The sequence below is a fragment of the Antechinus flavipes genome, chromosome 5, assembly GCF_016432865.1.
Source record: "Antechinus flavipes isolate AdamAnt ecotype Samford, QLD, Australia chromosome 5, AdamAnt_v2, whole genome shotgun sequence".
Classification (NCBI taxonomy): domain Eukaryota; kingdom Metazoa; phylum Chordata; class Mammalia; order Dasyuromorphia; family Dasyuridae; genus Antechinus; species Antechinus flavipes.
The window spans coordinates 180,029,239-180,055,502 of record NC_067402.1 but is presented as its reverse complement, the minus strand read 5'-3'; the positions used below and the strand labels follow the sequence as shown (position 1 = coordinate 180,055,502).

Here is a 26,264-nt window from a genome sequence, read left to right as displayed (position 1 = left end):
CTTCTGTGAAGTTGTGACTTAACAAGTAGTAGTTGGAGCTATGGAACTGGAATTTGGGAGAAGAAGTTTAAACTTATCCTGATTGGGAGCACCTAGATGGTACAGTGCACTGATAAGAGCACCAGCCCTGAAGTCAGAAGGACCCATGTTCAAATCTGACCTCAGACACTTAATACTTCCTAGCTGTGTGACTCTGGGCAAGTCACTTAACCCCACTTACCTTGGTGGGGAGGGGGATAAAAATAAATAAACAAGTACATGAGTAAACAAATTTAGAATTTGTACCAGAGTATTTTATCAATTTAGAGACTTAAGGAAATTTTGCAAAGTAATCAGACTGCCAATAAACAGTAAAACAATAGCTCTTTTCTTATGGCATATGTTTAGTTAATACAAGCAAAAATGGCATAAGGCCTGATTTGAAATACCTGGAGTACTAAAGCATGACTTTACAAACATGAGGGAAGATGGGTTTAGGGCAAAGGATACTACCATGTCCCAGTTTCAGGGGAATTATTCAACTGGGTATTAGCTATCAGAGAAGGACATCCCCTTAAGTATAATGAGGAAGAAAAAAATTTTTATCATCTCTCCTAGATCAATAGCTATATGTAATATGTAAATCCTTGGTCCTCCATGCCATTCCAACTTATTACTTCATAGCTTTTTATAGAAATAGGGAACTAGTCCTAGTAGTTCCCTATTAGGGAATAAGTCCTAATGTTAGGAATTATAGGAAGAGGACCTACCAATATTCTTATCACTACTAAAGAGATTTGCGTGAAAATGTGGCCTGCAGAATGTTCATATTGTGTCATAGGGTCAAAGACATCTAATTGTTTAATCCAGAATGTTTACACTGATTACACAAGGGCAAAGAGGGATCAAGAACATGTGATGAAATAATTAAGCAGAAAGGATCCATGTAGCAAGATGGAGCAGTAGATAGAGGCAAAGACCTGTGTTCACATCTAATCTCAGGTGCTTATTCGCTGTGCAACCTTGGATAAGTCACTTCACTTGTTTGCCCCTCCCTCACTTTTCCTCATCTGTAAAATGGTGGTGATGATAACCTCGAATTCAGGGTTGTTGTGAGAATCAGATCATGATCATAAATCATAAAATCAGATCATGATTATAAAGCACTTACCACAAGGCACTAGCACCTAGCATCTCTTCATTGTTAGGTTGCTACTGTTATTCTTGTCCACTGCCATGCAATGTTGTCTTATCAGGTAATTCATTGTCATCTCTGTGTGATAGAATGAATGTGATAGGAAGCAATTGGGTGGCCCAGTGAATAGAGCACCAGCCCTGAAGTTAGGAGGGCCTGAGTTCAAATCTGGCCCCAGACACTTAACACTTCCTAGCTGTGTGACCCTGGGCAAGTCACCTAACCCCAATTGCCTCAGGCAAAAGAAAAGAATCAATGTGATATTCATTCCCTCAATTTCGGTAGTTTTTTTAGGCCATTACTTCTGATTTCATTCTCCTCCCTTTCCAGTTTCAACCCTATAGTTAAGTTCAAACAGACACTGTCCTTTATCTTTTTGTCCTATTTACTGCTCCTCCCTTGACAAACCCATCTCCCACTTAATCCCACTTTAAGAAGCTCAGGGAAGTCTCATAAATCATTGTATATACCATGTTTCCAGAAAATTGAGGTTCCTTTCTACTAGGGAGGTTATAGCCTAAAGATACTCAGTGAAACTGAAATTTTCAGACAGCTGAAATTACAGAATCTCCCATTGTGGGAGAAAATGCTTAAAAAGTGAGTTTCCTTTTACCTTGGACTACCTCTCATACTCAAATACTTTCTGCTTCAGAGTACTTTCTTCTTGTAATTGACTGGTTCTTCTCAGAAGCCCCAATTTATGATGAGAAATCAATCCTAATTTCATTTCTCTCCAAACTGTACTGCCCTACATTGGGAAATCCTCTCTGTTCCCTCCCTTCCTTCCACTTCCTTTTGTTTTGTCTACCCACATTAGAATGCAAGCTCCTGCAGGACTGGAACTGTCTCTCTCTCTCTCTCTCTCTTTTTCTTTTTTCTTTCTTTCTTTCTTTTTTTTTTTTTTTTAATTCCTGGTGCTTAGTACCTTGCCTGGTAGTTAGTGATAGATTAATAAATATTTACTGATTGACTAATGGAGGAAAGAGTCTGAAAGGAAGGAGATCAGTAAGGAAGCAAGAAAGTATATAGGAGATTAATAAATGAGGTGATGGTAGAATAAAATTTGACAACCAATTGGTATATGGCAATAATACCTTTAAAAGAAAAAGGGAAATTGAAGAGAAAGATGCATTTAGTTAGAAAAATCCAGGTGGTTTATCAAATAGGTAGTGATGGTAAAGGACTGGAACTCAAGAAAGATAAGGGCTAAATAGGCAGATTTTAGAGTCATCTTAATAATGAATTTATTTGAATTCATGAGCTCATCAAAGACAGTTAAAAGTTAATTTTATGCCTTTTTAAAACATGTCTTGATCTTTTACTTGGACTTCTCATTCATCCACTTATATCTTTTCCCACTATACCTATCACCTATGTTCATCCTTCTTAAGAAACTTCAGTGCCTAAAATATGAGGAAAACTCATCTTTCTGACTTCAAACATGTTAGCCATGTAACATTGAACAAATCCCTTAGCTCTGCTTGCCTCAATTCCCTCATCTGTAAAATTAACTTGACAAAGAAATGGCAAACCATTTTAGTATCTTTTTCTTGGCAAAGATAGAAGAAACAATCTCAAACAGACAAAACTGAAATTTGATTGAATAACAACATCTTTTATACACTTAATACCATAATATTCTGGGAGGTTCATAAAAGAAGTTCAACTAATCTTTATATTTAGAGGCAATATCATAAGAAAATGAGATTAATAAATGCTGCTTATCATGTTTTCAGGAACTAGAAAGAGCATGGCGAGAATATGACAAATTAGAATATGATGTAACAATTACAAGGAACCAAATGCAAGAACAATTGGATCGACTTGGTGAAGTTCAGGTATAAAATGTTAATTTCAAATTCTTTTTTGGCCTTCTAATTATACTTTGATATAAGATAATTTCAGATTAATATATGATAAAAGATCCAGTCTGAAATGAACTGCTTGCTTCTTCTCCTTGTTCCCCCATTTCCTGCCCCCAAAAATGAATTTTGTAAAAGTCATGTCAGAATTGATTTTCTTTTCACTAAAGGCCATTGTAAAATACGCTAGTAAGATGTGCAGCATCAGTTCTTTATTTTATTGCATTTCTACTTAACAAAAATATTAATATCAAAAGAACTCCAAGTAGAATATAAATTCATTGTTTTTTGTTATTGTTGTTGTTGCTGCTCTTAAATTGGTATGGGTAGATGCTTAAAACTGCAAAAAAAAAAAAAAAAAAAAAAAGACCTAAAGTATGATGAAGCTATACATCTGGACTTCCCCACTCCCAAGTTCTAAATTAACCACAAACTTATCAAAATATCCCTAAAGAAATCATTCTTTAAAGTTAAAATGTACTTTTCTCATGTCATCTTTTATTTAATGAGCATTTGTTTGTGGTTGAATTTTAAATCTGCCCATGTGTGTCTTTACCTGATATTATAGTAGAAGCAGACTAAACAAAGTGACAATAAGTTTGAAATAAGAGCCAGTGAATATTTGCCTTGCAAGTAAAAGAAATCACATACATCCTCCTTCTCAGGACTGTTCCTGATTTCCTTATATCCCACTCAATTACCACCAGAATTTATTAGTGCTTATTCCTCTTGAAATGTATTTGTCTACATTTATTTATTATCTCTAGAATATAAATACTTTGAGGGCAGGTACTATAACTTTTTCACTTTCCTCCCCAGTTATCAGTCACAGTCAAGATTTTTGGAACGGTTGGATTTCCTGAATGTGTTTTTTTTCAGTTGCATGTCTCATCATGTTTTGAACTTAAAAAGTTAATCCTATATTGCCATGGGGGGGCAGGGGTGTGTTTTTGTTGTTGTTGTTGTTAAGGCAGTGGGGGTTAAGTGACTTGTCCAAGGTCACATAGCTAGGAAGTGTTGAATATCTGAGGTCAAATTTGAACTCAGGTCAGCCCTTCAGGGCTGGTGCTCTATCCACTGTGCCACCTCTTCCCCTCTTCCCTCCTCCCCCCCCCCCCCATTTTAAAAAAAGAAAGAAAGAAAAATTTAGTTTAATTTGGTTTGCTTTTTTTCTTTGAGTACAATGTATCTCCATTCATTATAGTCTGTAGTGTATCTTTCTATCATCATAAAAGATAGCATGCAGAATTCATAGGTGTGGCATATGAATAATACCATGGATCATTCACCAGAGATAGCTGAAATACTTGATCATTCTTGCACTACTTTTTGCCAACCTGGCAGAGGTGATAAAATTATCTTTTTAAATTTTAATACACCTCTAATATTGTTTATTTTTCATCGGGTATATTAACATTTTAATTTTTATTTTTTTGTTTATGAATTAATACATAATATCTTAATTAATAGACGGAGTCAGCAGGAATTCAGCGTGCACAGATTCAGAAAGAACTTTGGAGAATTCAAGATGTCATGGAAGGTTTGAGTAAACATAAACAGCAACGTGGCACCACAGAGGCTGGTAAGAGATTTCTTTTATCTTTTATTAGCTGTCCAGTTACATCTAAAATAAATGAAACATGTAATTACATTTCGTTAATTGAGTTGGCAAAAGTCATTAGAAGCACAAGTATGAATAAATGTAAGGGAAAAGGTAGCATGACATTTTGTTTTTTCTCTAGATTCAGAAAGATTTTGTACTTAATTTTACATTCTGATACATTGTAATTTTTTAAAATTATTTTAATAGGTATCATAGGATCAAAGACTTTTTCTTCAGTTAAGTACAAAAATGAGGTAAGGTGTTTATTATTTTAATTTCTAAATGCAAATCCATATGTTTCTAACCATAAAGAATGAGTAAATATTTCCCATATTTTAACAAAAATATTTTTAATAGTTTTATGTATGTTCTGTTCCTATTATGGTATTATCTTGAAGTTACAAGGAGTATTGCAAGAGTAATGTTTAAAGCTATATTGATGATTTCTTATTTGTAACAACTGAGTTCCCGTTCCACTCCCCCAATCTGTACCTGGAACAATTAAATCTAGGTTAGTTCATGCATTTCAGTATTTAAAAGGTAGGATTTTCCTTCTTCCTGGTCATCTAAATGTACTGAATTTCACTCTTGTATGGTAGACACTTTTATTTTAGGAGGTTTGATTCAGTTGTATTTTATGCATGACATTAAAAAAAATTTAACAATAAAGAGATACTGTCAACATGATTAAAACAATATGATTAAAATAGCTTCCAATTTTGATTCCAGTGGGGAGTGGGGAATTCTTAGCATTATTTCTTTTTAAAATCTAAATGTGAATACAACATTTTATAGAGTTTTAAACTAAGACTTTTCCCTACTATTCTCATACCTAAATAGCAGCACTTTTATATACAGTATTGCTTTGGATTTATCATAGAATTTTAAATTCTAATTCAAAAAATGCTGAACTTAGTAGTCCAAAGCATGCTAGATACTCTGTCAAACTCTATTTAACTTAATGAATATAATGAACTTTTTTGTTTTCTTTATATGTGATTTTTACAATGTTACTTTCATTATGTAAAATTGATGAGATAGTATATATTTTTAAAGCTAATGTGCTATTGAAAAATTTGTTAGATACTCAACGCAATATCCTCATCTAAATAAGGTGACTATTCTACAATCTCTAGGAAGAGGAAGTAGTCCCACCTCGTCCTCCACTTCCTTGGTCCTATGACTTTACAGAGCAGCCTCCCATAATCCCCCCTCTGCCCAGTGATAGCAGCTCCTTGCTCTGTTATAGCAGGGCCCCAGTACATCTGCCAGAAGAAAAGAAGATTTATCAAGTTCAAGGATATCCAAGAAATGGCTCTCACTGTGTAAGTGGCTAGAATTGCCACAGAATTTTACATCACAAATTTCTTCTTGATTTTTTTCATAATCATTTTCTTTTACTATTGAAGAATTGTTTTGTATTGTTTAGAACAGTACTTTTTGTTGCTTTTCATGTTATCATTTTCATATATGTTCCCCCCCATATTTAAAATTTTTGTTAATGTATTCAAGTTATTTTTTGTTATTTAATGTTTTTTTTATATGTCATGAAGAGGCCAGAAAAGTGTTATTTAATGTTATCTTATATGTCATGAAGAGGCCAAATTTAAAATAGACTAATGTGGGACACAGGGATTATGTCTTTTGATTTTTTTTCTGTCCTTAGACCAGAAAATGGGAAGCAGAATTCCTGCCAGAATAATTGAGGTCAAGATTTGGATATTTAGTTTGTAAATGTAAGATTTAATAAGCAAGGAGAATAGATCAGGGAAGGAAGGAAATACAAATATAAATATTTATAAATATAAACCATTGAGGGACAAAACATACCAAAAGAATTTTGGTTATATGGGAATCTAGCATATAGTATCTGGTAATTTAATACAATTCAATCACAGTTCTTACAACTTCTGTTATGGCAAACAGTGAGTGGTCATGGTGAAAAAAAGATATTTATTTTATAAAAGTTTTGATCTGGACAGGGAGGATTAGCAATCTCATTTAACAAATTTAACTTGAGATTTCATAAATTAACAACACTTGAGGAAAATTTAATTACTTTTATTTTACTTTTTTTCCCTCACTTTAAAGGGTCCTGATTATAGACTTTACAAGAGTGAACCAGAATTAACAACCGTAGCAGAAGTTGATGAATCTAATGGAGAAGAAAAGTCTGAACCTGTTTCAGAGATAGATTCTGTAACTAAAGGTCAGCTTTTAATTTTTATACAGCAATGTCCATGTAATTTTCAGTATTAATGAAAGTTTATTAATCCTGATACCACTTATCCTTCACAGATCTTTCAGAGATATTGTCTTTCACAGTTAATTACTAATCTATAATCTTCAAAATTCTAAACTTAATATACTTAGTTTTAGGGACTAGTTTTAGAAGTTATTTTAAATATTTTTCTATTCTCTTGAGTAAAACATTTATTTGTTTAGCATCTTCAGGTCTCCAGATTTAAGAATATATCTAGAAAGGACACTGAAAATAAATAAATGGGGAAATAAGATGGCATATTTCAAATTCCCAAGTAATCTCTTTTGCAGTGTTAAAATGACTGCCTCATTTTTCTCTCTTTTTTCCTGTAGAAGTAAAAGATCTACACAAAATAAAGTATGAAAAAAAATTGCATATTTAATCCATTCTGAGGTGTCTAATACCAAATAACACTATTTGGTAGTTTCCCAAGTTTCAAAAAAACATTTTTAAAAAAGAAAGAAAAAGGGCAGCTAGGTGGCACAGTGGAGAGAGCACCAGCCCTGAAGTCAGGAGGACCTGAGTTCAAATCTGGTGTCTGACACACTTCACACTTCCTAATTGTGTGACCCTGGGCAAGTCACCTAACCCTAACTGCCTCAGCAAAAAAAGAAAGATAGATAGATAGATGTCTTCATTCTTCCCATTTTCAATTCAATCTATTCACAATCAAAAGAGATGCAGGGTCTGAGAATATAAGACCAGTGAAGGTACTAAATTAAGTTCAAAATTTGAGGTGCTACATAGCTTTCAGTGAGATTGGTTTTTAAATAAGCATAGTCCCATTTAAAATGGCAAGATTTAACATAAATTTAAATTGCTGCCCTCAGGTTGATAGTTCTATTCTAGATCATAGAGTTTCTTGAATTGGGGTCCACAGACTCACAGGTTTTAAAAGTCCATGATTTTGTTGTTTTAATATGTTTGGTAACTGTCTAAATGGTTTGCTTTATAACACTTAGTATTTAATTTATTATTTAAAAACATTATCCTCTTCAGGAATCAGTTGTTTTTATCAAAATGCTAAAAGGTTCCATGACCAAATAAGAAGGCCAAGAATCATTCAAGTCTTTAGTATTCTGGAGAATATTCCTTACACAATATAAGTTGATTCTAAATAACAGGATATATGTATACAATTCTGCTCCCCAATTTCAAAATCACTTAACTCAAAAAACAGTAATCAAAAAAAAAAAAATTAGTAACAATTTCAGGTTATTTTAAAGATTAATTGTGTTTCTCCGTGAAGTAGTCTCCTAATCCTGTACTTGTAGAAACTACAAGAACATCCAAAATGCAGAGAGAGTGACATTTATCCAACTTTTTGAAGTTTCTAATGATTTAATGAATGATTAGTCCATTAATAGATTTCATTTAAGTACTCGGCTACAGAGGACTTAGGGATATCACTTAACTCAAGATCTCAGTTTCCTCATTTCTCCCAAATTCCAGACACACCATGCCAAATGTGACTAAAGAGAGTCACAACTTTTTGTGTTTCAAATTCTATATATAAGCAGTAGATAGCTTACTGTTTAGACTGCCTTAAAGAGTTTTTTGAGGATAAAATAAGGCAATATCTAATATTTTGGAAAGCATTTTAAAAAGTTTAATATGTATGTATAAGTATTAATTGATACTTTTTTAATGTAATTGATGTTCTTCAAAATAAAAAATAGTAATGATGGTAGGTCTTATTTGCTTATTTTAAAATTCATTAACTGCCTTTTAATCAGGAATCCTAATTTAATTCATTTAATATAAAGAGAAGATAAGGCTTCGGATTTTTTTCCCATTAATGGAACCAGCTATATCAGTATCATTGGCTAATGAAATAGATAAAATAGTGTGCTGCTACTACTTTTTTCTTGAACTTTTTTCTGTCAGATCTGGCATTGCCTGTTTTAAAAGAAAAAGAAATTCTATTGTTAAAAAGAAAAAATGTCAACTTATGACAGTTGCTTTATGGGAATTACTGCTATTTCGGGTTTGTTTGTTTTTTTTAGGTTCACATTTTCCTATTGGAGTTGTACCGCCTAGAACCAAATCACCAACACCTGAGTCATCAACAATAGCCTCTTTTGTAACCTTGAGGAAAACTAAGAAGATGATTGATACAAGAACGGTATTTAAAAAATAATTAATAGAAAAAATTTTACAGAAAGAAATCTTTTACTTTCTCATACAAAATTAAGTTTTTGCCTGGAGAAATTTTTTCATGTATAACCAAGCTAGAGCACATCATTCTTCATTTAAAAAAAGATATCCATAGGAATTTCTGAATTATAGTTGCTCCATTAACCATTCAAGGGAATGTGAGCCTCCCAATGTCTGATTGCTACCATATACTGTGGTCTGTATCTTGAGGCCAATTTAGATCTCCCTGAGGCTTTCATGACTAATGATAGTTCGCCTAAGGCAAAAATAGCTTTTTCCAGTGGCCATTCTTAGAGGTCCAATCTGAACCACTAACCATTCTAAATATCTGCATAATAAATTGGTAGAAAGAAAATTCCCCAAGACCTAGGGGTTTGCAGAGTAGATAACCTACCTCAGAATCCGTTAACTGATGGATATGCCAGTAACTCTAGGGAGGCCCATTGTTTGATAATTCCAAGGCCCCTAGAGGTTTCCAAAGCACCAGGTTCATACTAGAATGTAAGCCTTCCCTCAGAAGCAGCATTCTTAATACTCAGTTATAGTTTTGTTATGTAAAAAAGTACGTGATTGTAAATTACTTTGTTTCAATTATTGGAGTTCTAATCAAGACTGTTATAAAACTATAGATTTAAAATTATATTTAAGGGGCAGCTAGGTGGCACAGTGGATAGAGCACCTTGAAGTTAGGAGGACCTGAGGAAATCTAGCCTCCAACACTTAATACTCCCTTGCTGTGTGATCCTGGGCAAGTCACTTAACCCCACTTGCTGGGAATTATATCTAAATTACCTTTTTAAGATAGATTCTAACATTGGTGAGTTATCTATGTAATTGCTGAGATTATTTTATTTCTTTATATATGTATGTATGTAATCATGTTCAGGTATGTATAATGTAGGTTTATGGAAGAATTTATTTTATTTAAACAGATCTCTTAAAATGTTTACTTTCAAAAGTGTTGTCATAAGGAGTTAAGTCTAATAGATTTATAGTCACAGACTATAAGAATTGAAAAGAATCTGTAGACAACTAAATAGGCACTGAAGTCAGGAGAACTTGATTTCAAATCCAGCTTCTGACAGTTAATATTTACAGCTGTGTGACCCTGGACAAGTAATTTAACTTATAGCCTCACCACCATCATTTCCACCCCCAAAAAAGAAGATGGCTTTTTTTTTTTTTTTTAGCCATCTTCTAGTCAATCTGATCCTCACCAAGAATCCCTTCTACAAAATAACTCATCAAGTTTTTATTTATATTTTACTGAAAGATTTGATATAATTAGGGAATCTTCTGAAGCAGTCCATGATATTTTTTAATAGTTCTGATTTTTATGGTAGTCTTAAAACTAAAACATTTCCTTTTCTTGATCCCAGTTTTATGCTCTAAACTAAGTAAAAACAAGTCTTAATTCCTCTTCCACATCACAGCTCTTTATATACTTTAAGAGATATAATGTCTGTGAATCTCCTTTTTTCCAAAATAAACATCCTACAGCCTAAACATAGATCTTTTGATTAATCCTCATTTGTCATGGTCTCTGATCTTTCTATCATCTTGGTATCATCTTCTGGAAACATGTTTTCTTTCTTTTTTTTTTTTTTAATTATAGCTTTTTATTGACAGAACGTATGCATGGGTAATTTTTCAGCATTGTCCCTTGCATTTACTTCTGTTCCAACTTTTCCCTTCCTTCCCTCCACCCCCTCCCTTAGATGGCAGGCAGTCTCATACATGTTAAACATGTTAAAGTATACCTTAAATACAATATATGTGTACATATTTATACAATTCTCTTGTTGCACAAGAAAAATCCTATTTAGAAAGGTAAAAATAAACTGGGAAGAAAAACAAAAATGCAAGCAGTCCAAATTCATTTCCCAGTGTTCTTTCTCTAGTTGTAGCTGGTTCTGTTCATCACTGATCAACTGAATTGGATCTTCTCATTGCCAAAGATAGCCACTTCTGTCAGAATTGATCCTCATATAGTATTGTTTTTCAAGTGTATAGTGATCTCCTGGTTGTGCTCATTTCACTTAGCATCAGTTAATGTAAGTCTCTCCAAGCCTCTCTGTATACATCCTGCTGGTCATTTCTTACAGAACAATAATATTCCATAACATTCATATACCATAATTTATTCAGACATTCTCTAGCTGATGGGCATCCACTCACTTTCCAGTTTATAGCCACTACAAAAAGGCTGCCACAAAAATTCTTTACATACAAGTCTCTTTCCCTTCTTTAAGATCTCTTTGGGCTATGAGCCCAGAAGTAACACTGCTGGATCAAAAGGTATGCATAGTTTGATAACTTTTTGAGCACAGTTCCAAATCGCTCTCCAGAAAGGTTGGCTCTGTTTACAATTCCACCAACAATGCATCAGTGTCTCAGTTTTCCCACATCCTCTACAACATTCATCATTATCTTTTCCTGTCATCTTAGCCAATCTGAAAGGAGCGTAGTATCTGTTTTTTTTATTATTATAATTTTTTATTGACAGTACATATGCATGGATAATTTTTTTTACAACATTATCCCTTGCACGCACTTCTGATTTTTTCCTTCCCTCCTTCCATCCCCTCCCCTAGATAGTAAGCAGTCTTATATATATTAAAAATGTTATAGTATATCCTAGATACAATATATGTGTGCAGAACCGAACAGTTCTCTTGTTGCACAGGAAGAATTGGATTCAGAAGGTAAAAATAACCTGGGAAGAAAAACAAAATGCAAACAGTTTACACTCATTGTCCAATGTTCCTTCTCTGGGTGTAGCTGATTCTGTCCATCGTTGATCAGTTGGAACTGAATTAGATTTTCTCTTTGTCGGAGAAATCCACTTCCATCAGAATACATCCTCATACAGTATTGTTGTTGAAGTATATAATGATCTCCTGGTTCTTTCCAGTCCTCTCTGTATTCATCTTGCTGGTCATTTCTTACAGAATAAATAATATTCCATAACATTCATATTCCACAGTTTATCCAACCATTCTCCAATTGATGAGCATCCATTCATTTTCCAATTTCTAGCCACTACAAAAAGGGCTGCCATAAACCATAATTTATTCAGACATTCTCTTACTGATGGGCATCCACTCACTTTCCAGTTTCTGGCCACTACAAAGAGGGTTGCCACAAACATTCTTGCACATACAGGTCCCTTTCCCTTCTTTAGTATCTCTTTGGGATACAAGCCCAGTAGTAACACTGCTGGATCAAAGGGTATGCACAGTTTGATAACTTTTGGGGTATAATTCCAGATTGTTCTCCAGAATGGTTGGATGCATTCACAATTCCACCAACAATGCATCAGTGTTCCAGTTTTCCCTGCTTCCCCTCCAACATTCATCATTATTTTTTCCTGTCATCTTAGAGAATCTGACAGGTGTGTAGTGGTATCTCAGAGTTGTCTTAATTTGCATTTCTCTGATCAATAATGACTTAGAGCATCTTTTCATATGGCTAGAAATAGTTTCAATTTCATCATCTTAAAATTGTTTTTTCATATCCTTTGACCATTTATCAGTTAGAGAATGGCTTGATTTCTTATAAATTAGAGTCAGTTCTCTACATATTTTGGAAATGAGGCTTTTATCAGAACCTTTGACTGTAAAAAGGTTTTCCCAGGTTATTGTTTCCCTTCTAATCTTGTCTGCATTAGTTTTGTTTGTACAAAAGCTTTGCAATTTGATATAATCAAAATTTTCTATTTTGTGATCAATAATGATCTCTAGTCACAAATTCCTTCTCCCTCCACAAGTCTGAGAGGTAAACTATCCTATGTTCCTCTAATTTATTTATGATTTCATTCTTTATGCCTAAATCATGGATCCATTTTGATCTTTTCTTGGTATATGGTGTTAAGTATGGGTCCATGCCTAATTTCTGCCAAAATAATTTCCAGTTTTCCCAGCAGTTTTTGTCAAATAATGAATTCTTATCCCAAAAGTTGGGATTTTTGGGTTTGTCAATCACTAGATTGCTATCGTTATTGATTATTTTGTCCTGTGAACCTAACCTATTCCACTGATCAACTAATCTATTTCTTAGCCAATTCCAAATGGTTTTGGTGACTGCTGCTTTATGATATAGTATTAGATCAGGTACAGCTAGGCCACCATCATTTGATTTTTTTTTATTAAGTCCCTTGAAATTCTCGACCTATTATTCTTCCATATGAATTTTGTTGTTACCTTTTCTAAGTCATTAAAATAGTTTGTTGGGAGACTGACTGGTGTAGCACTAAATAAATAGATTAATTTAGGGAGTATTGTCATCTTTATTATATCCGCTTGGCCTATCCAAGAGCACGTAATATTTTTCCAGTTATTTAAATCTGACTTTATTTGTGTGGAAAGTGTTGTTAATTTTGCTTATATAATTCCTAACTTTCCTTTGGTAGATAGATTCCCAAATATTTTATGCTATCAACAGTTATTTTGAGTAGAATTTCTCTTTCTATCTCTTGCTGTTGGATTTTGTTGGTGATGTATAAAATGCTGAGGATGTATATGGATTTATTTTGTATCCTGCAGCTTTGCTAAAGTTGTAAATTATTTCTAATAGCTTTTTAGTAGAATCTCTGGGGTTCTCTATCATCTATCATCTGCAAAAAGTGATAATTTAGTTTCCTCATTACCTACTCTAATTCCTTTAATCTCTTTCTCCACTCTTATTGCCGGGGCTAGCATTTCTAATACAATATTGAATAATAATAGTGATAGTGGGCAACCTTGTTTCACTCCTGATCTTATTGGAAAAGGTTCCAGTTTATCCCCATTATATATGATGCTTACTGATGGTTTTAAATATATGCTCCTGTCTATTTTAGGGAAAAGCCCATTTATTCCTATACTCTCAAGTGTTTTTATTAGGAATGGATGTTGCATTTTATCAAATGCTTTTTTCTGCATGAGATAATCATATGGTTTTTGTGGTCAGTTATGCTAATAGTTTCCTAATATTGAATCAGCCTTGCGATTCCTGGTATAAATCCTACTTGGTCATAGTGTATTATCCTAGGGATTATTTTTTGTGATCTTTTTGCTAATATTTTATTTAAGATTTTAGCATCAATCTATAATTTTCTTTTTCTGTTTTCAACCTACCTGGTTTAGGTATCAGTACCATGTCTGTGTCATAAAAGGAATTTGGTAGGACTCCTTCAATCCCTATTTTTTCAAATAGTTTATATAGCATTGGAGTTAATTGTTCTTTTTTTTTTTTTAATAACTTTTTATTGATAGAACCCATGCCAGGGTAATTTTTTACAACATTATCCCTTGCACTCACTTTTGTTCGGAGTTAATTGTTCTTTAAATGTTTGGTAGAATTCACATGTAAATCCATCTGGTCTTGGGGATTTTTTTCTTAGGGAGTTGTTCTATTTCTTTTTCTAAGATGGGACTGTTTAACCAATTTACTTCTTCCTCTGTTAATCTGGGCAAGCTATATTTTTGAAGGTATTCTTCCATTTCATTTAAATTAATGAATTTATTGGCATAACATTGGACAAAGTTATTGCTCTATTTTTTCTTCATTAGTGGTGATTTCTCCCTTTTCATTTTTAAGACTAACAATTTGATTTTCCTCTTTCCTTTTTTTAATCAGATTTATGAAGGGTTTATCTATTTTGTTGGTTTTTTCATAGAACCAACTCTTAGTTTTATTAATTAATTTGATAGTTATTTTACTTTCAATTTTATTAATCTCTCCTATTTTTAGAATTTCAATTTTAGTGTTTGACTGGGGGGGTTTAATTTGTTCCTTTTCTAGCATTTTTAGTTGCAAGGCCAATTCATTGACATTCTGAGAAGGGTCTTCATTATAGTACCGGAATAGTCCAAGACACAAAAAAAAATGAAGAACTACTGATCTAGAAGGGATGTTATCTCCTTCCCGTAATACTAGCATAAAATTATGAAAAATAAAATTGAAAACATGTATAATTAAATCCCTTATTAAACTGTGTTATATATTATTGTTTAATTACATATAAAATTTTAAATGGTCATGTTTTTCTGAAACACGATTGGATTGTCATGATTAAGTAGTCAAGTATTTCTCTAATGCCATTATTTAAAAAGACTGGCATTGTTCCAACTATGCTCAAAAAGTTATCAAACTGTGCATACCCTTTGATCCAGCAGTGTTACTTCTGGGCTTATATCCCAAAGAGATTTTAAAGAAGGGAAAGGGACCTGTATGTGCAAGAATGTTTGTAGTGGCTAGAAGCTGGAAACTGAATGGATGCCCATCAATTGGAGAATGGCTGGATAAACTGTGGTATATGAATGTTATGGAATATTATTGGTCTGTAAGAAATGATCAGCAGGATAAATACAGAGAGACCTGGAGAGACTTAGATGAACTGATGCTGAGTGAAATGAGCAGGACCAGGAGATCATTATGTACTTCAACAACAATACTATATGATGATCAATTCTGATGGGCATGGCCCTCTTCAACAATGAGATGGACCAAATCAGCTCCAATAGAGCAGTAATGAACTGAACCGGCTACATCCAGGGAAAGAACTCTGGGAGATGACTATGAACCACTACATAGGATTCCCAATCCCTCTACCCTTGTCCACCTGCATTTTTTATTTCCTTCACAGTCTAATGGTACACTACTCCAAAGTCTGATTCTTTTTGAACAGCAAAATAACTGTTTGGACATGTATACATATATTGTATTTAAATTGTACTTAAACATATTTAACATGTATTGGTCAACCTGCCATCTGGGGGAAGGAGGGGAAAAGTTGGAACAAAAGGATTTGCAATTGTCAATGCTGAAAAATTACCCATGCATATATCTTTTAAATAAAAAGCCATAACAAAAATAAATAAATAAATAAGAAAGAAAGAAAGAAAAATAAAAATAAATAAAGGCTGGCATTGATATGAAGGTGTATGCCATTAAACCTTTTTCTTTCTCTATCATTGTTCTTTCTAAAACTAGCAGATTCAAGCATCTTTGCTACATGTAGAATTTACCTTATGTTTTAAAATTATCCCAGCATGTAAAAGAATCAAAAGGTGGGGGGGAAGAATTAATGAACATTATATTAGATCTTACATCTAGTAGAAATTATTAGGTGCTTTATTCTAGGCCTAACAAATGTGGCAACAACAGAATAGTTAATGTCACATTGTTGTTACCAGTTAAAAGTACAATATGAGATTCAGAGACTATTTTCCATTTTTAGTACCTAAAGGGAAAATGAAATTTATGGTGTTACTAGGAAGACAACATATCCTAAGACCAGTGGTGTTACTAGGAGGACAATGTATCCTAAGACCAAAAATAGCTATATTCCTAGGCAACAGCTAAAATTTCCCTATCTCCAGTGCAAACTAAACTAATTTTTTACTAATACGCTAGAAAAATTTTTGTCAGGTTAAAAGTTGTCTCCCATTGATTCAAACTTACAATGTTATTAAATAGTAAAACTAGCTTATTTTAAACAGGAAAAAAATGTAACTGAAACACACTTTTCAGTATCTAACTAGCAGGGTTATGCTTTTCAAAAACTGTTCTTGCCTCTTTTTTTAATGTTTAAAAAATTTATTTCAAGGAAAGACCTAGAAGTGCAGTGGAACAGCTGTGCTTGGCTGAAAGTACTCGACCTCGTATGACTCTGGAGGAACAAATGGAAAGAATAAAAAGACGCCAACAAGCTTGCCTACGGGAGAAGAAAAGAGGAGTAGCAGTCATTGGTGCTTCAGACCAGTCACCCCTGCAGAGTCCATCACTTTGCAGAGATAATCCATTCAGGGTGACCCAGGTAAATGACAGTTTTTTGTTCAATATAGTATGTTAATCCATATAGATCAGAGTGGTTCATTATAATACTATAATGCTATATGACATAATTTTAGGTATATATCCCTTCATTTTATGAAGCAGAAAAAGTCTCAGAAAGGGCTAAGTGGTACAATAAGGTCTCAAACTCTGATCCTTTTACTTTACATCTACTGGTTTGGGGTTTTTTGTGTTTTTGTTTACCATGTTTTATGAGTTAATGCACTTCTAAAAAATTTAAAAATTTGAGATTCTATACAAATTCTATACAAATACTGATGTTTTGCCCCTGTTCTTCCCTCTCCAGCATGGTGTGGTTTGCTCTGAATTCTTATTTTCCCTACATCTAAGTTGTAGCAAAAGACAGTAAAAGGCCTTTCCCATATCTAAATATCCTACTTTCCTTCAAATACTTAAAATACCTTGTATTATTGCTCTTATTGGTTCCTTAACCTTCTAATTTTATTATATTTCTTATTTTCACTTTCATCTTGTAGAGTACTTTCCTCCTAGGCACGAAAATGTAGTAAGGTAAAATGAGCCTACTATAGTTTATATCAGATGTTTTGAGTTTCAAGTTTTCACATAATATAGCTTCACCTGAATGTTACAACAAATTAGCCTTTATCATCAGCCTAAAGTTATTCCCTATCATCATAATAATTAATTTTCATTCTCTTTGTTACTAGAAGTAGATGTTGCTAGTGGCTAATTATGTTAATTTAAACCTTAAGGTAATGCATTAATACAAATGACTATTCTTATTTTTCCTATTCTCAAGGATTTTGTCCTTTAGAGTAGGAATTAAATAAGTCTGAATACTTCTGCCAGCCACCAAAGTAGCTAAGTTTAAAAACTGGAAACAAAAACATTAGGAACTGTTCCTATTATTTCTTCTGACTGATTTTCATTAGTTTCTTCACTTATTTATTATAGCAACTGGGCAGGAGTGAGAGCTCATTTCAGAACAAATAAACATATCCCCTATGAGCCAAGAATGTGTCAGGAAAGTTTTAGGTGTGCCTTGCAATGTGATTAAACAAGGTGTGTATGTAATATCCCTTGTAAATCTATAAATTTCGATTTTTTTGCACAGAATCAGAGGGATGATTTGATATCAAGTACTGTTAAGAAACCAGAGAACATCAATACAGAAAGCAATGTTGAATTAAATCTTGAAATTTCTACCGAAGAAGTAGCGCAACTAAAAGAAACTATTGCCGTTGACTGTCAGGATGAGGATTTCAGTAAAGAGGTATGCAATTATTTTGAATAGGGATACTCAGAAAATATATATATATAAGCACATATAAAGTGACAGTTTTTATTTTCCCTTGCTTATTTTACCCTTTCTGTTTTTCTCCCTTTTTCATTTTTCCACTCACAAAAGTTTTTTTGTCGTGCTTTCATTTTATTGGTGAAGTAATTATTGTTTTATAACCTGTTCTTAAAAACTGTGATATTAAAAAATAAAACTTTCACAGGAAGAGGCCTCCTCACTGGGCATCTAGTCCAGGCAGCTGGGTGGTACAGTTAGAGCACTTCTTTTTTTTTTTTTGCTGAGGCAGTTAGGGTTAAGTGACTTGCCCAGGGTCAAACAACTAGGAAGTCTTAAGTGTCTGAGGTCAAAAGTCAGGTCCTCCTGACTTCAGAGCTGGTGCTCTATCCACTGCACCATCTAACTGCCCCCATATAATTTCTTTGTGACCACAGGCAATTTTTTTTTAACATCTGTCTGCCTCAATTTCCTCAATTGTGAAAGGTGGATAATAATTTCATCCATTATTATGAAGATCAAATGAGATGGGATTTATAAAATGCTTGCACAATGCCTAGCATGTAATAGATATATAATAAATGCTTATTCCTTTCTTTTTTGTATTGATCAAGCATTCCCTTACTACACATTAGACTATTGGTACCAGCTTTAATTGATGATGAGAACTGTCTCTCACATCAGTTATTCTACTTTTGGATAGGTTTTGATAGGAAAATTTTTTGTATATCAGCCAAAATTTACCTCTTTCGAACTTCTACCTGTATTTTTGTTCTCTGGAACCAAAGAGAACAGGATATTTTTTTCTGTGTGATACCTATCTTCAGTTTTTTTAAAGGCCTATCTCACCCTCCTGAAATCTTGTATTTTTCACACTAGATATTCTCTGTTGTTCTTCATATTGCATGAATTGAAGGCTCTTCACTTCCTAATTGTTCTCTTCTAAAAGATCTCTCCTTAAACGGTGGTACTCCAAACTGAATGTATGTGTTTCTGACCAAGGCAGAGTACAATAGGACCATTACTCCTGATAATTTCCCCTGTCACAATCTAGCCTAAAATGTCTTTAGTTTTCATGACTGGCATATCTCACCATATAAAAAACTTGAAATCCACCAAAACTTGCAGCTCTTTTTCAGAGCTACCTTCTGTCCTTCTCTTTCCCCTATCTTATACTTGTAAATAGAGAGTTTTTTTTTTTTTTGGTTATATAAAGCTTTATATTTATCCCTAATTAATTTTATCCTGGACCATCCTCTCTTGTGTCCCTTCCAACCATGTTTTTCTCTCTTCCTGATCTTCATCTGCTTTTTCAAGCTTTTTCCCTGCTGCTTTAAAAAAAAAAAAAAACTTAAAAACCAATTAAAAACATAATACTTCATATAACTCAGTAGTCTCCCAAAAGTAATATCTCCCTCCTATTCTCAATTACATTTCTAGAAAAAGCTATTGATAATTCTTGTTCTCTCTTCTTCTACCCCTTACCATGCCCTTATTTCACATCCCTTCTTAACTTCTTAACCCCTTAAAATCTGGCTTCTGACCCCACCAGTCAGTTGAAATTTATTACTTATCTCTTTATTGCTTAATCCAATTCCTTTGTACAGTTGTCATCCTTCTCAACTTCACTACAGTGTTGGACCCTGGGGTCCTCCTCCTTTTGAATACTGTATAGCCTGGGCTGATTTATAGATTGTTTTTAACCACATACGTCTGTGATCTCATTGGTCTAAAGAATTCCCACTACTGGTAGAGACTAGCATCTATTCTACAAATTCTAGTTTCAGAGTCTTTCCCAGGGTCATATAATTAGTTGTTATAATAGGGGATATTTGGATGCAAGTCTTCTTGACTCTGAGTGATGTTTCCTGTAAGATCCACCAAGTTCTGACTCACAGGAATCACGATCTGGCTATTTGAATCAGTCCATCCTGATCCTTTTCCTGTACTTTCTCTTAGTGATCTTATCAAGTTAGGGATTCAACTACTATCCATATGTAGGTATCTCTTATATCACCATATGCAATCTCTCCTGTCCTCCAACACATCACCATCTATCTTGCAGGATATTTCTACTTTGATGTCCCAAATGCATATCAAATTCAATATGTCTGAAACAGAAATCATTATTTCCTAAAATTACTCTTTCTGCTGTTTTCCTGTTTCTATCAGTCACCAATATTTTCCTAGTCATTCAAATTTATAACCTAAACTTGATTTTGAGTTAACTTAAAATTGTGAAGCTACCACTTATTGATTTTGCCTCATTAACATCTCTGCATCTATATTTCTACTTGGACCTCAACCACCCAATCATGGCCCTCATCACCTCCCCCCTGAACAATTATTGCAGTAGACTTTTCAATGATTTTCTTGCATAGGTCTCTCCCCTCTTAAATCCAGTTCTCCTCACAACTGCTAAATTGATATTCCTAAAGCTTGCTGTATTCACTCCTTGGTCAAGAAACTTCTGTGGATTTTTCATTGCCTTTAAGATAAAGTATAAGCCCTTCTCTTAGAATTAAAAGTCTTTCATTCCAGTGTATCTTCTTAGACTGATGTTAGGTGTTATATGTGTATTATTCCCACACATACTCTTCATTTCCAACCAGACTTTCCTGCTTGTACCCAGTATATAACATTTTATCTCCGGTATCTTTGCACAGGTTATATCAAATACCTGGAGTTCTTCCTTGCCTCTATCTCTTGGAAACTAGTTCCCTGCATAGCTCGTTTGAAGAGCCACCTCCTTAAAAATGTCATTCCTGATATTTCCCATCATTAATGCCCCCAGTGAAAGAAAAAAACACCATATTTATATGTGATTGTCTTCTGTTTATTTATCCTTTACATTTTATCCCCCTTTTAGAATATGACTTCTTGATATTTAACTTCAGGTCCTGGAGTACAGTGATGAAAAAAAATCAGAAATAAAAATTGTTTTTATTTACTAAAAATAGAGGGAAAAGCAAAAATAGTCTCCGCTGGTCATCTCCTGAAACAACAACAAAACTCTCAGGAATGTCAGTCAAATCCACAGCTTCTTAGTCAAAGAAAAATACTGCAAATAGCCAGAAGGAAAGGATTCAAATACAAAATAAAATTTAGCAGCAATTATTCTAAGTAAGAGAAAATCATGGAATATGATATTCTTTTCTTAATTGATTTAATTCCTTTTTGAACATAAATGCCCTGAAAGAACATTTCATATACACAATAGAACCCAAAAAGAGGACTATATTTTTCATATCACTTGCTTTTATTAAAAAGTGGATAGTAAATTCCTCATTTTATCTTCCCCAAAAGAGACAAGAGACAGGCAAGGATGAAAGGAAATTGACAACAAATCTCACTGCAAAAATATTTATAGCAGATCTTTTTGAGACTGGGAAAACTCATAGAAACTGATGCAGAGTGAAGTAAGCAGAACTAAGAAAACAATTTATGCCATAGCATAAATAAACATTATGGTCACTTTATTTTAATAAATTGCTTTCCAAAATGGTTATAACATTTCATAGCTTTACCAACAATGTATTATTTTATTTATCATTCCATAATTCCTCCAACATTAACTATTAACATTTTTCTCCCCTTGGAAAATTATTATTTTTTTAAATTATAGCTTCTGCTGCTTTTTTTTTTTTTTTTTGCTGAGGCAATTGGGAATAAGTGTGTCCAGGGTCATACAGCTAGAAAGTATTAAGTGTGAGGCTAGATTTGAACTAGGATCCTCTTGACTTCAGCACTCTTATCTACTGTGACATCTAGCTGTTTCTAATTATAGCTTTTTATTTTCAAAACACATACACATACACACACACACACACACACACACACACACACACATTTTTTACATTCACCCCTACAAAGCCCTGTGTTCTAAATTTTTTTCCCTTCTTTCCCTCCCCTCCTCTAGCCAGCAAGTGGTCCAATATATGTTAAACATGTAGCATCAATTTTTTTTTAAATATCTTTTTATTGATAGAACCCATGCCAGGGTAGTTTTTTTTTTACAGCATTATCCCTTGCATTCACTTCTGTTCTGATTTTTCCCCTCCCTCCCTCCACCGCCTCCCCTAGATGGCAAGCAGTCCTTTATATGTTGAATAGGTTACAGTATATCCTAGATACAATATATGTGTGCAGAACCGAACAGTTTTCTTGTTGCACAGGGAGAATTGAATTCAGAAGGTAGAAATAACCTGGGAAGAAAAACAAAAATGCAAGCAGTTTATATTCATTTCCCAGTGTTCTTTCTTTGGGTGTAGCTGCTTCTGTCCATCTTTGATCTGAATTAACTCTCTTTATCGAAGAAATCTAGCATCAATATTTTTTTAAGTAAAGCTTTTTATTTTTCAAAACATATGCATGAATAATTCTGCAACATTAGCCCTTGCAAAACCTTGTGTTCCAGTTTTCTCCCCCCTTTTCCCACTACCCTCCCTTAAATGGGAAGTAGTCCAATATACAATGGTAGAAAATTTGTTAAATCCAAAATATGCATATATATTTATACAATTATCTTGCTGTACAAGAAAAATCAAATCAAACCAGAAAAGAAAATGATAAAGAAAATAAAATGCAAGCAAACAACAACAAAAAGAGTGAGAATAACATCAGTATTTTTTAAATGAGTAATTCTGAAAGATTTAAGAATCCTAAGCAATGCAGTGATCAATCATTATTATAGAGCAGGGGTCCTCAAACTTTTTAAATAGGAGAGCCAGTTCACTGTCCCTCAGACTGTTGGAGGGCCGGACTATAGAAAAAACAAAACTTTGTTTTGTGGGCCTTTAAATAAAGAAACTTCATATCCCTGGGTGAGGGGCATAAATGTCCTCAGCTGCTGCATCTGGCCCACGAGCCGAAGTTTGAGGATCCCTGTTACAGAGAAACAATGAGTAAGAGCCCTTTATATTATGGACACCAATATTCAGAATGGGAAGCACATTTTTGTTTGTGACCAAGATAGCAATTTGTTTTGCTTATTTGATATGAATTCTGTACATTTTTTCTTTTCCTTTTTTTTCAAGAGATAGGGAAATAAACAGACTAAATGCTTATTTTTCTTAATAGAATATTTCTTCTGCATAAGAGAAACATTTTTCCAAGATAGGGATTTACATTCCACATACAATATACAATAAGGCTGATATTTAACCTCACTTGTACAGCAAGAAATACATACAGTACATTAGTATCTCCTTGACACCATGAGATAGTCAAAATAGGTACCAAATAATGAAAATTCTGGACCTTTTAAAAATCTGCTATCTCAAGTTCCCTATCACTTATGCATCATGCTTCTCTGACATACTTGTGAACTATTTGCTACCTGAGTATTTCCTTTCTGTCCATGTGTTCAGTATATTCTGATGATAACATTGCTTCTATTTCTGCTTCCATAGATCTTTATCCAAATGCTCTCTACCATACTTCCTTCTTTTGGTTCCTAAATTTTTCCACATAAGTATCTCATCTTAATACAGGTTGTTACCATGTCCTCATTTTACTGGTAGCATTTCCGTTGAATAAGGGAGTACCTTCTTGAACTATGTTGCACTTATGGGGCTTATCCTTCTGGCTCTCAATATTGCTAATGAGGTCTCATTTGTCTCCTTGTTTTTAGTTGTCCTAATTGACTTTATTTGTTAGCCATGTGCAGAAAGACTTCTGAGGCCAGGGCCATTGACTTCTTTCTTGCGCATCTTAACTGTTATTTCTTTGTTGACTGCTCTGTCAGTTTCAATCTGTGATGCTCTCACCGTCTTGTAGTCACCCAGTTTTGCAATCTGAATGTCATTCTCAATTCTTCCCTCTCTGTCCTTCAGTTCCAGTCACATATAGCCTTATCAATTCTGCATTCATAAGGAGCATCCCATTTGCCCCCTCTTCTCCACTCACAGAATCACCCTACTGGTTCATGGCCTCCTTTACTACTCTCCTCTTCCTCTCAGAAACTTCTCTCCAAAGCTGCCAAACTGATGCAGCCATCTTAGTTCTGGTCCAATTTGACTCCAACCCATCTTTCTAGGCTTACTGCACATTACTCTTTTTTGTACTATCTTGAGTTTCAGCTAAGTAGGTATTTGTTTTGTCTCCAAATAGCATGTCTGTCTCTTCTCTGTGCCTTTAGAAGCATGTTCCTTTCCCAGATCTACTATCCTAGCCTCCACCTAATGAAATCCTTGAGTCCCTAAAGGGTCCTGCTCATGTGTTACTGTCTCAGTTTCCACCCTCTCTCTCTTTGTTAATGCCTTCCTTCCAGAAATTACATTGTTGTATTTATTTTGTGTTTGATTTCCTTGGTATCTCTGGAGATCCCCTTTAGTAGCCTTTAAGCGCCTTATTGCATGCCCAATGCCTCACATAGACTACTATAATAAGCATTTAATATATGTTTACTCTACTTGAATGAATTTTGAATGGATAAACTATTATATTTGGACTCATTTGAGCAATATCTGAGAAATAATGTTTTCCATGTTCCTTCAAATTTCTAGGGATTATAGAACTTTTCAGACAGGCTTACAGATGTATGAATAAACCCTGGCACCAGGATTTAATATTTTTAAACATTCCCTTGATCGTGTCTTTTTTTTTTTTCTGAGGCAATTAGGGTTAAGTGACTTGAGTGACTTGCCTAGGCTCACACAGCTAAGAAGTGTTAAGTATCTGAGACCAGATTTGAAATCAGTCCTCCTGACTTCTGGGCTAATTCTCTATCCACTGCATCACCTAGTTGCCCCATGCTACCTCTATATTAAAATTTAACTTTCAGCCTCTCTCAAAGCAACTCTGAAATATAGACATTCAGACTAAGAGAAGTCTTTATAATATACCCTTTCTGAATGCTGACTCTTATTTACAATCTATTATGTATTTTAGAATGTTGTTATTGAGCCCAGAATCTTGGTATCCCATTACATACTTCAGTGTTTTTGGAAAAGCTTACAAAAAGCATCATGGTATCAGTGACTTCACAAAGAAGACAATATATTATAGTCCTAATTTTAATTGTGGGAGCATATTTTTTGTATGTATCTGTGAAAACATTTAAGAATGATTTGAAAGAAGACCTTTAACTTTTGTCTTGTAGTTAGTGAAAACTGATAATGACTCATTCTCTGACACACTATTTAAATCTGAGCCAAGAGAAGAACATTCTGAAGAAATGATGGATAAACAAAAGGATAGAGAAAAAATATCTGATGATATTTCATACAGGTAAAAACAAAATTAGCTATTAGAAAAATTACCAATGCCAGAAACCAGAGAATTTTAATTTACACATATGAAAATAGCATTGCCTCAAATCAATTGTATTGTTAACATTTTAACTTACATCTTACAAAAGTTGTTTATTGAGATTTGTTTTTTGGTTATTTTTATTTAGATTCTTAAGTCTCACTGTTTTTGGTAATTTCATTCATTATGTTCTTTACTGTTAACTCAAATGAACTAATGCAAATTTCTTAAGTTCTTGAAAAAGAGAAATATAATACCCTTCTTTTTTTCAGCTTTGAACTTTTGAAAAAAATACTTTAATTCCAGAAAAGAAGAATAAGATTTAACTTCATAATCTCACATAAGGAAAAATAATCAGTATCTTAAGTTCAGTTGTTGTATTTAGATGTTCATTATATAATCTAGAACCAAATTTTAAAATGTCCCTCTATGTTCATTAGCACCCAAATTGTGAGTCTAATCACAAATCATAAACCAGACGTCAACTCAGAAGAAAAGGAAATGACCAGTGTCAGTGAACAACAAGGGAACATCATTTCTTTTGAATCAACTGCTGAGATTTCAAGAGGAAATCAAGCAATAGCAGGTAAGTATCATTATGTGTATTCTGATTCTTATTCTCATACTTCATGTAATTTTCTCATCATTTTTCTATTTTTGACCTTGATAAAAAAAACATAAATGACATTTTCATTCAGTGAAAAAAAGTCACAATTTTACTTACAAAATGGGTCTTCTTGATACTTATCACAAGAAGATGGTTCTCTAGAAAATGTGGAAAATGAACTTGCCAAAACTGAAGACTGAATTCATTGGTCCTGACTCTGTCTATTAAAACTCTGTGCTTACCTCAACAATTA

The 26,264-nt window shown here is 33.6% G+C and overlaps 1 protein-coding gene across 31 annotated transcripts in view; it reads left to right on the top strand.

The window, feature by feature from the left end:
• Nucleotides 1–26,264, top strand: part of PLEKHA5 (pleckstrin homology domain containing A5) — a 188,782-nt gene that overhangs the window by 149,300 nt on the left and 13,218 nt on the right. For 17 of the 31 annotated variants that reach the window (XM_051961343.1, XM_051961348.1, XM_051961347.1 and 14 more), the window contains 10 exons: nucleotides 2,911–3,012; nucleotides 4,507–4,618; nucleotides 4,847–4,893; nucleotides 5,776–5,964; nucleotides 6,731–6,848; nucleotides 8,909–9,027; nucleotides 16,651–16,860; nucleotides 17,974–18,132; nucleotides 25,256–25,383; nucleotides 25,845–25,990. In XM_051961343.1, the coding sequence (XP_051817303.1) occupies nucleotides 2,911–3,012; nucleotides 4,507–4,618; nucleotides 4,847–4,893; nucleotides 5,776–5,964; nucleotides 6,731–6,848; nucleotides 8,909–9,027; nucleotides 16,651–16,860; nucleotides 17,974–18,132; nucleotides 25,256–25,383; nucleotides 25,845–25,990 (1,330 nt within the window). Of the gene's footprint in view, nucleotides 1–2,910; nucleotides 3,013–4,506; nucleotides 4,619–4,846; nucleotides 4,894–5,753; nucleotides 5,965–6,730; nucleotides 6,849–8,908; nucleotides 9,028–16,650; nucleotides 16,861–17,973; nucleotides 18,133–25,255; nucleotides 25,384–25,844; nucleotides 25,991–26,264 lie in introns of those variants that run through there. The other 14 variants (XM_051961350.1, XM_051961377.1, XM_051961362.1 and 11 more) reach the window with 2 other exon arrangements.